The following is a 13,982-nucleotide window of genomic DNA, read 5'->3' on the forward strand; positions in this document are numbered from 1 at the left end:
TCATTGTTGCATAACTTTAACCGTTTACGCAGTGCACGCAACGGAAGCTCTCAAAACTAATAAATTTTCCCCGTTTTTGCAACATGTTTTATTACTGCTCTGCTCCTATTAGTCATAGCGTGATGATATATAGCCTATAGCACTCCAGAAACTAAGGGCTATCCAACACAAAAATAAGTTTTCAATTCGAACCGGTAGTTCCTGAGATTAGCCATTACTGCTCCGCTCCTATTGGTCATAGCGTGATGATACATAGCCTATAGCACTCTACGAACAAAGGGCTATCCAACACAAAAATATTTTTTCGGGTCAAACCGGTAGTTCCTGAGATTTTCCATTACTGCTCCGCTCCTATTGGTAATAGCGTGATGATATAAGGTGAGTCGGGGGAAGTGCGCCATAAAATTTTCATAGCTGGATTCAATGCAAAATAATTTCTTTTTGTGCTGACTTAAGAATATAATTTTATTAATTTAAGAATATTTGGTATTTTGTGATAACAACCTATAGCCATTCAAGGAAATTGGACCATAAATTAATAATATTTTGCTCAAAGTAAAAAATGGTAGTAGGCGCACTTGCCTCCGGAAATGTGGTAAGTGCGCCTGTGTAAAAAAAAACGCCAATATGAAACATTATAAAGAAAACACTCATTTTAGTCCATAGAGAAATAAGTTTTACTCGCAATGCTCTTGGATAATTTTTAATCACTCAATATTATAACAAACTATGGCTGTCAAATGAAATTCGGGGTAAGTGCGCCATATATATGTAAATCAGGGCTTCAAAACATTTTTAGATTTTTTTTTTGCTATATAAGATTTTTGCTATATTAGAGTTTTGTGTGCGGATATGTTGGAATAAAAAATGGTAGCCCTAATATAAAATCCATTTTATTTCTAAAAACTAAAAAAAACATACAAAAATGTAGAAATTAACAATTTCGAATGCGTTATAACTCAATTACTTAGAATTTGGCCTTATGACATTTGATATGTTTTAGCTGCATTATATCCAGATAACGTGCCTGATCGAACAGTTGGAACCTATTCACGTAAAGTTGCTCTAGACCAAGGTATTTCAGTTTTTCTTTTGTAAAAACGAATTAACTAATACGCCCTTTTATTTCAGTCGGCTCGAAACAAAATACCTTGAGTACAAAAAATTCTGCTGTTAAGTATAACATTTTTATAATAATAATTCATATTAGTAAAACTTATTCTCAAAAAAGGTTGGTTATATATGGATCAGGGGCAAGTGCGCCATACGACTATTAACTGTGGCGCACTTGCCCTACTCGACAATTTTTAAGTACATTTTTTCGCATTGCTAAAAATCCTTTATTTTAGTATATATAAATAAAATTCAGACAGGAAGTTAAAATAAAAGGTTTAAACTATGTATTCACCTTACTGGTTTACAGAAATATGTTAAATATCTTGAAATATTTGATGTTATCTTTCACGGGGTCATCTCTGTTTACAGGTCTAAATGACACTTAAAATAAAATGGCGAATAAATCGTATTAAAATGAACATAGCCATTTATGTTTTTTAGTGGAACTGTATTTCAGTTACTAGCATCGATATAAGATTGCGGCTTTATATAATAGTATAGATTCTCTTTGAGGAAAAGAGAATAGGAAGCAGGTATGGATTGCTGACAAATGAGAAATATCCTTTGGAATTATCATTTCCTTTTTCGATATGAATGGTCATGAGCGCCGCCAAGATTAGTTTTAAGGGAGGTGCATCTGCACCTGCACTGTACTAAGTACATAATAAGACTTTTCTTCAAATTCAGATCGTGTATTTTTGAAAATGCTCTATAATTAAAAACGTCTGTAGTCAATAGTTTCCATTGTTACAGAATATTTATTGTGACATATTTTATTTATTTCTTTCTGGGCATGGGGGTGCACCAGACACCTACTTGCAACCTTCCCCGGCGCCCATGTGAATGGTGCTTTGATTATATTCTTTGTAGTACATCCTCCCCGAACTTATGTCCATAAGTTAAGATTTCAACAAGTATAAGGAATTTACCGTTCATTAAACTTTAGCTATTTAAATTTATTGTAGTAGTTTCTGTGGACTAGAAATGTAATAGATTTTTTTTAATTGTAATAGGTCTGGCAGTGTGTAAAAATCAATTTCGACGAAACTGGGTGTGGTTAGTTAGAAATACTAGGAGTAACATAGGCTACTTTTTATCCCATGAAAATATAATAGCGAGCGATACTTAGTTTAAAATAAAATACAAATGATTTTATAATTTTTTATTTATCCCTATCATTTACTTGGCGCTCTTCTTGCCAGTCTTGACGACTGCTTGTTGAGCCTTGAGAACCTTGACGATCTTCTGTTCCTCAATGAGGAAGGCTCTGACGATGCGCTGCTTTACGCACTTGTGGCAGAGGACACCACCGTACACTCGCTTGACGGTCTTCTTGCGGTAGCACAGGCGGGAACGCTCAGCGGGCCGGGCGGGCTGGATACCGCGCAGTTTGCTCTTGCACTGGCCACACCTCGGGATCTTCTTGGGCTTTTTGACATACTGGTACACCAGACGGCCACCTGGTGTCCTCACTCTGAAATTGATACGAAAAATTATTAAATACAGTCAATATTTTATTTATCCTGATAGTTGATTATTTTATATTACACATTTAAAAAACATTGTTGCTATAGTGTAGTGGTATAGTAGTTAATTTGATCATCTCCCAAAGATAGTATGACTATATTTTTAGGATATTATACATTACATTATAAAACAATGTCCCCTACTGTGCCTGTCAGAACATATTAACTACCAAATATATTTTCATACAATTTGCACCTTTGGACAGAGTGATTCAATGGGAAGTGTTATAATGAATTCTATTTGTATGACAGACAAAAATGTAGGCATATATGCGCTGCTACCTGTGTAGGTTACTGGTATTTAATAGAATAAATATAATAATTTTTAATTAAATTACAAAGGTACACCAACAGCATATGTACCCTTATGTCTAGAAAACATAGTATTAATTTAAACAATGGGCAATATGCAAGCCCCTTACAGGCATACAAAACATTCACAAAGTAATAGGGTAAATTAAGAAACATGAATATTAGTTTCATAGAAGGCTTAAAAATAATAGGAAAAATTAATATGAACCTAAAAATAGTTTCGAGATAATAGAAATTGGCTTCTTTGGGAGTTTTATTTCTTGGTCGACACCAACGACAACTCGACGAGTTGGAGAACACACAACCAACTCGACGAGTTGTGCTATAACGGACAACTGTTCTATACTTTATACTATACCATAATAAATACGACCTATGTACGCCCAATATAAGCCTCTTTACAACTACCACTACCAAATAAATAAAGGTTATGTTCAATCATACATGCTATGGTGAGCAGTACAATTAGGGAGACAGATTGACTAACATGAATAATTCAAAAATAAAATGCAGACTAACTGTCTTATAGTAAATCCCTAGTAAACAAATAGAACACCAAAGTTATTTAAAATTGTATGGGCCTAAGTACAAATATCTACTATATAAATCTGAAGAGTTTTTTTGACCGCGCTTATCTCAGGAACTCCTGGTTTCAGTTGAAAAATTATTTTAGTGTCAGATAACTCATTTATTGAGGAAGGCTATAGGCTATATAACATCACCCTGTGACCACTAGGAGCACATCATTAATATAAAAAATTGTAAAAATGGGGAAAAATTATTGCTTTTGAGTATCTGTTGTTATCCAAAAACATGTGTGAGAAGAAGCCATGAGCAAAAGCTAGTAGTTATAAAAAGAAAAAGGAGTTATGCCTTTTAAGTATTCTCAGTCTCAGTGCTCTGTAGCAAACAAGTTGATTGAGTTGTATCCAATAAACTTATCAATGGCTTCATAGATTACATTGGTGATGTTGACAATATTAAATAAGTTGCAGTTCTAATAAAGTATGAACAATATAGTCACGCATTTGCAAAATTGTTGTGTACTGACTTCAATGAACAATTCATTATTTTTGCCAGAAGAGCTTTGTGGCAGAAAAAGGTTATGGAATAAGTGTAACATTCAGTTAACTTTCCACATTGGACAATCACAATTTGTAATCATTTTCAAATCAAATTAGGTATTTTATATTCTATTAGTTTCCATGAATTCCGTGTTCTAGCGTGCGTTAATAGTTTTAATTCACCACGCTGGTCTAGTTTGCATTATACACAACAGAAAATGTGTGTACAAACTTTTGTAATTTACCTACAAAAGACTAAGATGCTTGCAACTGAAATATTCAGTTCATAGTCGATTTTGTGTTGTTTTTGCGCAATAATGGAAATTTTAGTGTCTGCTCTCAAATATTGTAGAAACATTCTTCAGTTTACTAGTTACCGCCTAACCTCAAAACAACAATTTAGCAATTAATTTGGAAGATAACAAATTGTTTCTAAAAGTCGTAATTATGTCTTTAGAATAACTTTTTGTATATTGTATTGAATATTTTAAAGAAATACACTCACATTCTCCTTTGGTTTGACTTAGTGTTGTACGACAAACGTCGTCGAAACGTAAGCCGCTGTACCATTTTGGAGCTGAAATATGAAATAGATTATAAGAAACAACTATTACACTTCTTGATTCACTTCTTACAGAATAGTTTTCTTCTATTTATCGTAAGATTATAGTAGATTTTAATAAATATTCACATAGCGCACAATAATCCAACCTTTTTGACAGCTGTTGACAGGAAAAGAAAAACAATCAGTCTTGTGGCAACACCGTGGATTGCCACAGATTAAATAATTAGATATTGATTTATCATGGAGACTGAAATGATATTCGCTTTTACTATTCTTTGTTTACGCAATATATTACCCATTATTACTATTATTTAGTAATATTCAATAATTACTGTTTAAACGGTGTTTTTATATTTTATTCAATTGAATGACATAACGTTTCATCATTGAAATTGAGAGTTAATTATTACAAACATTTAATCCGTGTTGTTGTTATCACCTATTACAGTAAAGTGATGAAAAATCTTTATTTAATAAGTCATAAACATGAAAGTAAGATGTATAATATTGTATAGTCCAATAGCTAGGAGACCCGTCCAATATGACTACTCTGCTTTTTTTATAATTTCTGGTAACATTGTTAATAAAAATCAAAATGGCCGCTGCTGTGTAATGTTTGTGGTGATGTTTTTCTGTGTTTAGAATTCGATAAAGTGATTTTTGAAAGAAATTCTGTTTGAAATGGGTGAGTAATTAAATATTTTCTTACTTAAATCTTTCTTGAAGTCTATTAAGAGCTTGTGTCTATCGTATTTCCAAAGAAGAACCGTCAGTAGTCAGATGTTTGAAGGCTGCATTTGGGACATATTTTTTCAGTGGTTTTAGATTATTTTGCCTAGTTACAAACCTATGTTATTTAGAAAAGTGTTGTTGTAGCAGTTTTGATGGCCGCATGTATTATATTATACCTGAATTCGTCATGAGACTGCGATAAACATGACCCTTTTTCGAACGACACCAGTGAAAATAACTTGTTTTTATCATTACAGCATTCACAAGGGTTGAAAAGAGTACTTACTAAAAAAATATATAAAAAATAAAGCTTTTATCTAAATAAATTTCCATAATTTTCAAAAGCTTTTTCAAAGTTGATCTTATCACAAAACTTGTTTACATTTTTATCAGTAGATGTCGCTACAGACTTGTTTTTTCGCAATATTTCTAAAGCTACTATCTAATGAAATATAGTGAAAAGAACAAAATTTTTGAAAAATAATTATATATTCGCATAATATTACCTACCATTCTGTAAGCGTCGCGCTGCAAGTATTTGCCAGATGTTTTTTGTATCTCTACCAGTGCCTTTGGTTAATCCCTTCGATTTCTATTCAGGAGGTTTCGTAAATAAGTATTATGTATACATACAACCATCATCCTACGTATTTTATAGTATTTTAATGAAAATTCGTCGTTAATGTGCTTAATCTATAGATGTAAAAATTAATCCATATTTCTCTTGGTCACGCCATCACGCGTGAACGGCTGGACCGATTTCACTATTTTTCTTTTGTTGTGCCAGGAGAAGGTTCTTGTGAAAGAAAAAATTCAAAAAAATGCGAAAAAAATTAGAAAATTTAAGAAAACTAAAATATAAATTTTATATAAGTGTTAATTGTTTGAAATAACTGTCAGCGATGGACAGAATGCGCGCTGCAAATTCATAGTTAAGACGGGACGTCTGTCGGGTCAGCTAGTGTGTAATATTTATAACTAGCCTTTCTTGCTTGTCTAATCTCAACCAAGATCCAATTCAAGCCGTGGTTATCACTAATTAGTATCCTTACGTATAATAAAGCAACACTCCCGCCGCGTCTGTCTGTAGTTGTTGATAAAATTTGGTATACAGATAGTTCGAGACTTTAGCAAGGACATAGGATACTTTTTATTCCGGGAAAATATATGGCGGGGCATTATCTTGAAAAAAGAATCACGAAGGTGAAATCGCAAGCAAAAGCTAGCAAAAGGAGATCTTCAGAGATGAAGAAAGAAGGTGTCTGTAAGAGATAAGAACAGAGTTTCTCAATATCAGCAATAAATCCGGAAGCTTCTTGATAGCCATATACACGGCGATGGCAGAGCCTAAGGTTGGCATCTGACAGTAGCTGATTAACTGGCAATTCCAAAGTTGCTTGTAAGATCATTGAAGAGTCCAGACTCTTGAATCAAGTTCAGCTGTAAAAAACCTACGGCCAGGGATACATTTTCTAGCTTTCCTGGCCCACCTTGAACCGCAGTTTTTTTGCAGGTCGATCCGGGTAAATATAACTTTCTTTGACATTGTTGTTTATGCGTGCGGTACAACAAACTATGTGTCTTATGTATGTGTCTTATATATGTATTTATGTCTGAAATGTCAACAGTTGCCTTCCTTACCTACGAATTCGTGCATTCTTGCAGTACTTATAGACAAACGCTCATATTAAATAATAAACTGTAAGTAATTAGCAGCGAGATAAAAAAACGATACGCCGGTTACAAAAATGTCTTAATGGATTTTGTTATTTTAATTCACATTCCACAAACTTCTACGTCGCGTGTTGTATTTATTACAACATAGAAGATATATATTCGGAGAGACGGCTCATTTGTTACGTGACGATACTAAAATTCTTGTTTTTTTTTGTGTACGATTGATTGAGGAATCTGGCATATCCCACGCTTGGTGGAAAGCGCCATATCATACAGTAGCCAAGACTCATGTTTGATTTAGAAAAGTACTGCATGGTAATTGCACGGGCTCAAACATTCTTTAAGCCGAAACACAATTAATGCTTCTTCATCGTGAGTACGTATGCATACGTAATGTACCAGCTTTAAATCCGCAGAATTTGTGGATCACACAATGACATGTCTCTTGAATGAGGATTGAACCAGTATATTGTTTATTAAAATTAAACTATTTTTCGGATTTTTTCCTGACGGCGACCAATGAATGCTGCAGTTTTCGAAGCGTCGGGAGAAAATTAAAATATAAAAACCGCGATAAAATCCGAAAAAAACTTTAATTTTAACGTCTAACATCCGCGTAAACATAAGAACCGTAAATTGTTCGTTAAATGACCGGCTCATCGCCTCGCTATGTAAGCTGTCAAACATTTTCTGTGACAATGTTTATCCCGTAAGGATCTCATTTGACAGCCTCCACGCTGCAGTGGCGATAAGCCACATTTGAAAGGAGTAATTGCGCGCACGATCCCTGCGTCTTGTCAAATTTTTGTCGGGACTTATCTCTCATGTTGACTAGTCCAGTGCCAAGCCTTGTTCCGTCTTTCGAAATTAGCTAGTCCTGTATCCTCCTTTATGGGATGTTGTGTTGCTTACGCTTACCGTTAAGCGAGCCACTTGTTTCATAAATTTAAATATTATGTTACTTTATTATTTAATGTTTTAAATTTCAACAGAACAAGCATCTAAATTAGAAAGGACTTGATTACATTACTCAAGATATATCAGGATAATTGCAACTGCTTCACTCTGCATGATTAATACACGCTACACACTAAATCTGATTAAGAATTCTTGGACGCGTTCTCCTTAATCGTGTGATACAGCCTCATCAGGGCCAATTAAGTTTCCAATTTTGTGTGCATCGTAACGATTTGGACGGAGCGAGATAGCGAGCGCATTCGTTCCGCGCCATGTTTCATCCGAGGTGTCAGAAATAAGCCCTTTATAATGCTCAAAGGCGCTTACGTAGTACATAATTTGAACCGACTCTCGCCCGTTCCGAGAAGCCTCCGACATTGAGATGGGTCATTTTGTAATAACAATATCGGATAGGGTTGCCGCGTCAGGTCTGTTTTGGCTTAGAAATAGTTTCGTCTTTGAAACCGTGAATGTTTTTATTTTTTTGTGGTAACTGTGTTGTATGTTTTAGGTATAAAAATGTTTGATTGAATATTGTCTGTTTTGAGGAGAAATAATGATGGATATAATTTTTTTCTGAACAAAATTAATAATTTACTACATAGCACACTATATGCGATGGAAATAAATAACTCATTAAATTGTATTATTCGTATTAGTACAGAAATAACTGAATTGACACAATTATTGCATTTTAACATTAAAATAGGGGTTTGAATCAGATGTTTGTGGTTTAATATATCCTATAATTAGTTTGTAACCATACAAATGTGGAAAGTTTGTATGAGTCACAATAATTTATTTGACTCCGTGTCAAAGATCACTCCAAAGCTGCTGGTTCTATGAATAAATATTGACTGTTTACTTCAACTCGCTGGGGCCACTACATATTAAAATTCAATCAAAAACTATTTCAATAATCTGTGGTGTGGATTTTTATAATTTACTTAAATATGTAAAAATTAAACGCGTTTCATAATTTTATATCGAATTCAGTTTAATTATGATTGCTTAGTTTAATATTCTGGTTTTATTAGATGTATAAATCGTTATTATATTTGTATAAATCCCCACTAAAGCCTTAGTGTGTCGACAAATTAACAAACTTGGACAAATAACAGAAGTCTAGACCAATATGGAAACTAACGAACCGTGTTAAATGACGAAGTGGTTGCCAGAACACTGATAATGCTGTGTCACATTGTATAGGTGCTATTTTGTCTTAAACTATTTACATTTTGTTCAAATACCTCAAGTGATACTTGTTTAATTCCATTTCGGTTAGTTTACGATTAAGAGTATTCTTAGTGCACGTGTTTTGCTAGATAATGTAAATAGCGGAGATAATGTAATATTAATCTTTACAATCGACTTTAAATAGTTAACCAAAACTAGTTTTTGATCACGGTCTCGCCGGTGTAAAAGTGTTTTCGAAGATTTATACTAATAGAATTAAAATAAAATGTAGCCTATGTATCAATATATCTTATACAGTGTTGTTTTAGAAACAAATTTGTGTAATAATTCATAGATTTCATCTGGTCGTTACAGAGACTACATCTTAAAAACACTATCAGAAATATGACCTAATTGTGTCAAAAATACATCACGGTTTTTTTGCGATCACTTGTTTAATAATTCCTGACGTTTCGAAGACTTTGCTCCCTTCAGGTTCAACTTTACGTCCCTATGATATTAGTTTAGATATATGTGTGCCAACCCTGAGAGCGCGGTTCGTTCCAGCCGCATCTTTATGAGTTCTTTTACTTTTTGTGTTGTTCCCTCGTCCAACACCTCGCGACAGCGGCCGCGGCGACGCATCTTGCGTCCAGACTCCATTGTCCCACATTCGCCCATTGTGTCCAACGTCCATCTCACTTGGAAGCTGTCTCTGGTCCACATACCTACCGTTATGTTTACGACGGCTTAGAGTTGGATTTAATTGGATCAAAGGTTAATGTTGGTGAGTTGGCCAATAGTTGCTTTTGTGTAAAACGTACATGTTTGGATATGTTATTGATGCTTTTGGGTCTCGGATTATTGAGACGTCGAATTAATGAGTTATATGTTTGATAAGGTTATCATTTTTAATGGAATTTGTATGGCATTTGGATGTTATAAATAAGATTTAGGTGTTATCTTAATCAGCCTGGACTTGGAGCTGCTGGTTACAAGTATGTCTTTTATAATTTTTTAGAAATTATCAGGTTGGTTGAATACGAGTGGTCGTTTCCATTCGCCAGTCGACAGAGAACAACAAAATTCAAACTATTTCTATACTATATCGAGATCTAAGTACAATCATAATTTATCTGCAACGAAAAAACGTCTTTATTATAAGATGATTACAGTATTACAACGGGTATCTTAATTATTGCTATAGAAAGTCCGAGATTAGTCCGGATGATACATTCACTCAAGAGATGTGGGGGTGTAAGCGCAGGTCGTTATTCAGAAGTTATCTCTGTGCTCACGCCTCCAGGGTTACGGCGTGACGTAAGCATTTACATCTGTGCCCTTCACTCATTATCATAAAAATCTTCCGATCGTTCCGTCTTTTATTCCCGTTAAATAGGGGCATGTAATGGAATCTAAGATACGGGACTCATTTTGGGGAGTTCTCTAATTGTCGGAAGTAGCACTTTGTGATTTATTTTATAGTTACAATAAATTAATGGAAATCAATAGTCATAATCTAAACATTCATAAATAATGAATTATGCATGAAATGTGTATTTGCTTGTGTACATTAATATTGAGTTCTAAAGTAAATCAGACGTCAATACTCAAACATTACTTATATTAATGACTAGCTTTTGCTCGCGGCTTCGCCCGCGTGAAGGTGTTTTCCAGGATAAAATTCCACTGTTTGATAAAAGTCTTGCTACATATTTTCCCGGTACTTATAGGTTCAAACTAATTTTATCCCCAATCTATAATTTCAGTTCAATCAGTCGAAAATCTAAGAACATTTATACAAACTTTCATCCCCTATTTTATCCCCTTAAGGGTAGAATTTATCAAAATCCTTTCTTAGGGGATGCCTACGTCATAGTAGCTTTATGCATGTAAAGTCTTAGCCCGATCCGTCCAATAGTTTGGGCTGTTCCTTGATATATCACTGTCAGTCACCTTTGAGTTATATATTATATTAACAACTGAAGTTAGCTAAAATTGAGTTTCTCGAAGCCGACCACTATTTATGTACTATGTATTTTGAGACTATGCAATTTTGTCGCGTTCGCGATTCACTTTCACTTTTGTTGAGTTTCAGAACGCGATATTAGATCCTCCAACGCGCACGCGAATTTGAACTTTATGCAGCGGTAATAAATTACAAATTGACTCTCCATTTTATTTAGAAAACGTTTGTATGGGAAATAGAAAAATGCTGTTTTGAGGATTTTCCCGGCAATTATTCGAATTTTTCTCACCTTTTAAATCTTCCCTAGACCTCCACGAATAATTCAAGACCAAGATAAGATAAATCCGTTCAGCCGTTCTCGAGTTTTAGCGAGACTAACGAACAGCAATTGATTTTTATATATATAGATATTCATACAATACGTATGCAACAGTAAACACATTAAACCCAAGAATACAGCTAATAGAAGTTCCCTAGAAATATATAATGTAAAGGCACGTTTCATTGTTGGTTGATTTTACGCGACACGACAAGATGACGCGCGTTTATTTCACAAAGGGTCCATGAACCCCGAAACCCTTCATTACGTGCCTGTCGTGGTACTATAATGACTCCGCGTGACGCCCACTCGTGTCAAAATGCTCAATGCAAGCATTGTTGCATTCAAATCGTAATTTTCAATGACAATTACAAATTTAAAGGCATCGTGGACACCCACAGGTTGAAGTGGCTATGGGTCTAGTGCTTTTGAAGGCAGATGAGGTCTGCCTAATGGTAAAATGTCGAGTATGTCGGGGTAAAGTAATACCTTTTTATTAATTTTGATTGAATATGTCATGGCGCCTAGAAAACGTGAATATCCTTGCATCAAAGCTTTTTTTAAGTACCTATCTCTTCCTTATTTATTAGGACTTATCAATCAAATATTTCTTCCAATAATTCACCATGGTGCCTTCGTTACCTGTTGTTATAGCCTCATTCGTATAACAGGAAGTTATATCAAGAGAAATGAGGTTGATATTTGTTCATAGACGTAAAGATGTTGGAGTCCGTTCCAAAGTTTTTTTGCCCACAGACTAATATATTTCGTAGTCTCTATTGATATTCAAACGTATTGTTTGTTCAGATGTATAGTTTTCGTGTTTGTCATTTAACATGTGGTTTGGATTTGACGGAATGATGTTACGTCTCAAGTGCCGAAGTGGGATCGACTTGAATTTGTGAGTTAATTTCGGAATGTTATTTTATGAAATTGTTTAGAGGTTTCAATGCTATAATATCAGGTGCTAATGGTACAAATGGGATCTATATAGTTTCCTCTTATGTTCTAAACTAAGTGTAGATGCAATATTTTCTTATTTGAATATATTGAGGATGATTTCTTAATAATATGCACAAATATTTGGTCCAATATTTAAACATTAGCTTTTATATCAATGGTATAAATGTTTGTTTTGAACTGCGTAAACAGCATTTAGTTATACATGGTACATAAAAAATCTACTCAAACTAATTTACATTTCTCAAAAATAGTTAAAGTATATTTTCGGAAGAAATTTCATCAGATTAAAAAAAAGTCGACCAAGAAGATGGCGATAACACAAGAAAAATTACACTCATTCCACCGCTTTATATGTTCATATAAGAATGTCGTTAATTTCTCCGGACGGCACATTTTGGAAATGCCGCTATCACCAATCTAACTATATACGAGGTTACAAACAAATTTTCAAGTCAATTTAAAGATTTACCGGTACTGATATTGTCGACGCGTGTTACATAAAAGCTTAAATTTATTCAAATGGAGGCAAATAACCGTCTGCGAGCCGGATCACCGCTTCAATCAGATCTCGTTGATAACGCGTGGTTGACAAAGTTGGCTTATCTATCTCGCGGTAGTTCAACTGTTTGTAATGTTAGTAAGAAGCAATAGGCCACTATATCATCTGTATAAGTTTTATGGGTTTTAGTAATGATATTTTCTCCATAACTATGTTATTAGATGAGAAGGATTACTGATGGTAATGAGGTGGTTAGAAGAGTACTGGTGGTAGGTCTCTCATAAGTGATAGTCCGCCTGGGTAGGTACCACCGCAATGTCTATTTCTGCCGCCAAGTAGCAGTGTGCAGTCACTATTGCCGTGTTCCGGTTTGAAGGACATTGTAGCAAGTGTAACTACTGGACATAATGAGACTTAACCTCACGTAAATCTCACGTCTCAGGATGGCGAGCGCAGTGGAATACCAAACAATACTTTGTAATTCAAGGTGTGGATGGTGTTTCTACTGTTTATGGGTGGTCGTATCGCTTACCATCAGGCGAACGACAAGCTCGTCTCGTCATTCAAAGCAATAAAGAAAATGAGAAGGTATGCTTCTCTCTTAATAATCAGCGAAACGTTTGCTCATACAGTATCAATATAGAAAGCGCTTGGTATTGGGTTTTACGTTATTTTAAATACTAGCTTTTGCCCGCGGCTCCGCCCGCGTTATAAAGTTTTTCGGGCTAAAGTTTTCCGTTATAAAAGTCACGCTATATATTTTCCCGGGAGCCTATGTTCTTCCCAAGGTCTCAAACTGTCTCCATACCAAATTTTATCCTAATACGTTGGGTAGTTTTTGAGTTTAACACGTTCGGGCAGACCGATGCAGCGGGGGACTTTTATTTTATGATATATTTTTGTAGAACTTTTAAGAGGAACAATCCCGTCATACATTATTCTTGCATAACTTTAACCGTTTACGCAGCGCACGCAACAGAAGCTCTCAAAAATAATAAATTGTCCCCGTTTTTGCATCATGTTTCATTACTGCTCCGCTCCTATTGGTCATAGCGTGACGATATATAACCTATAGCACTCCAGAAACAAAGGGCTATCCAACACAAA

The 13,982-nt window shown here is 34.7% G+C and overlaps 2 protein-coding genes across 2 annotated transcripts in view; one reads left to right on the forward strand and one right to left on the reverse strand.

The window, feature by feature from the left end:
• Window positions 1-2,263: 2,263 nt before the first annotated feature.
• Window positions 2,264-4,882, reverse strand: LOC115452160 (60S ribosomal protein L34). The gene is made up of 3 exons (XM_030180621.2): window positions 4,730-4,882; window positions 4,524-4,595; window positions 2,264-2,590 (listed from the first exon to the last, which is right to left on the reverse strand). Exons 2-3 carry the CDS (start codon window positions 4,586-4,588, stop codon window positions 2,296-2,298), a joined length of 360 nt encoding a protein of 119 aa, XP_030036481.1. The 5' UTR covers window positions 4,589-4,595; window positions 4,730-4,882; the 3' UTR covers window positions 2,264-2,295.
• Window positions 4,883-5,163: 281 nt separating this feature from the next.
• LOC115444194 (bone morphogenetic protein receptor type-1B) overlaps window positions 5,164-13,982 on the forward strand; it is a 135,195-nt gene continuing 126,376 nt past the window's right edge. The window contains exon 1 of the mRNA XM_037437166.1: window positions 5,164-5,268. Coding sequence (XP_037293063.1) covers window positions 5,265-5,268 — 4 coding nt within the window. The 5' untranslated portion in view covers window positions 5,164-5,264. The remainder of the gene's footprint in view (window positions 5,269-13,982) is intronic.

The sequence above is a fragment of the Manduca sexta genome, chromosome 10 (assembly GCF_014839805.1).
Source record: "Manduca sexta isolate Smith_Timp_Sample1 chromosome 10, JHU_Msex_v1.0, whole genome shotgun sequence".
NCBI classification, from domain to species: domain Eukaryota; kingdom Metazoa; phylum Arthropoda; class Insecta; order Lepidoptera; family Sphingidae; genus Manduca; species Manduca sexta.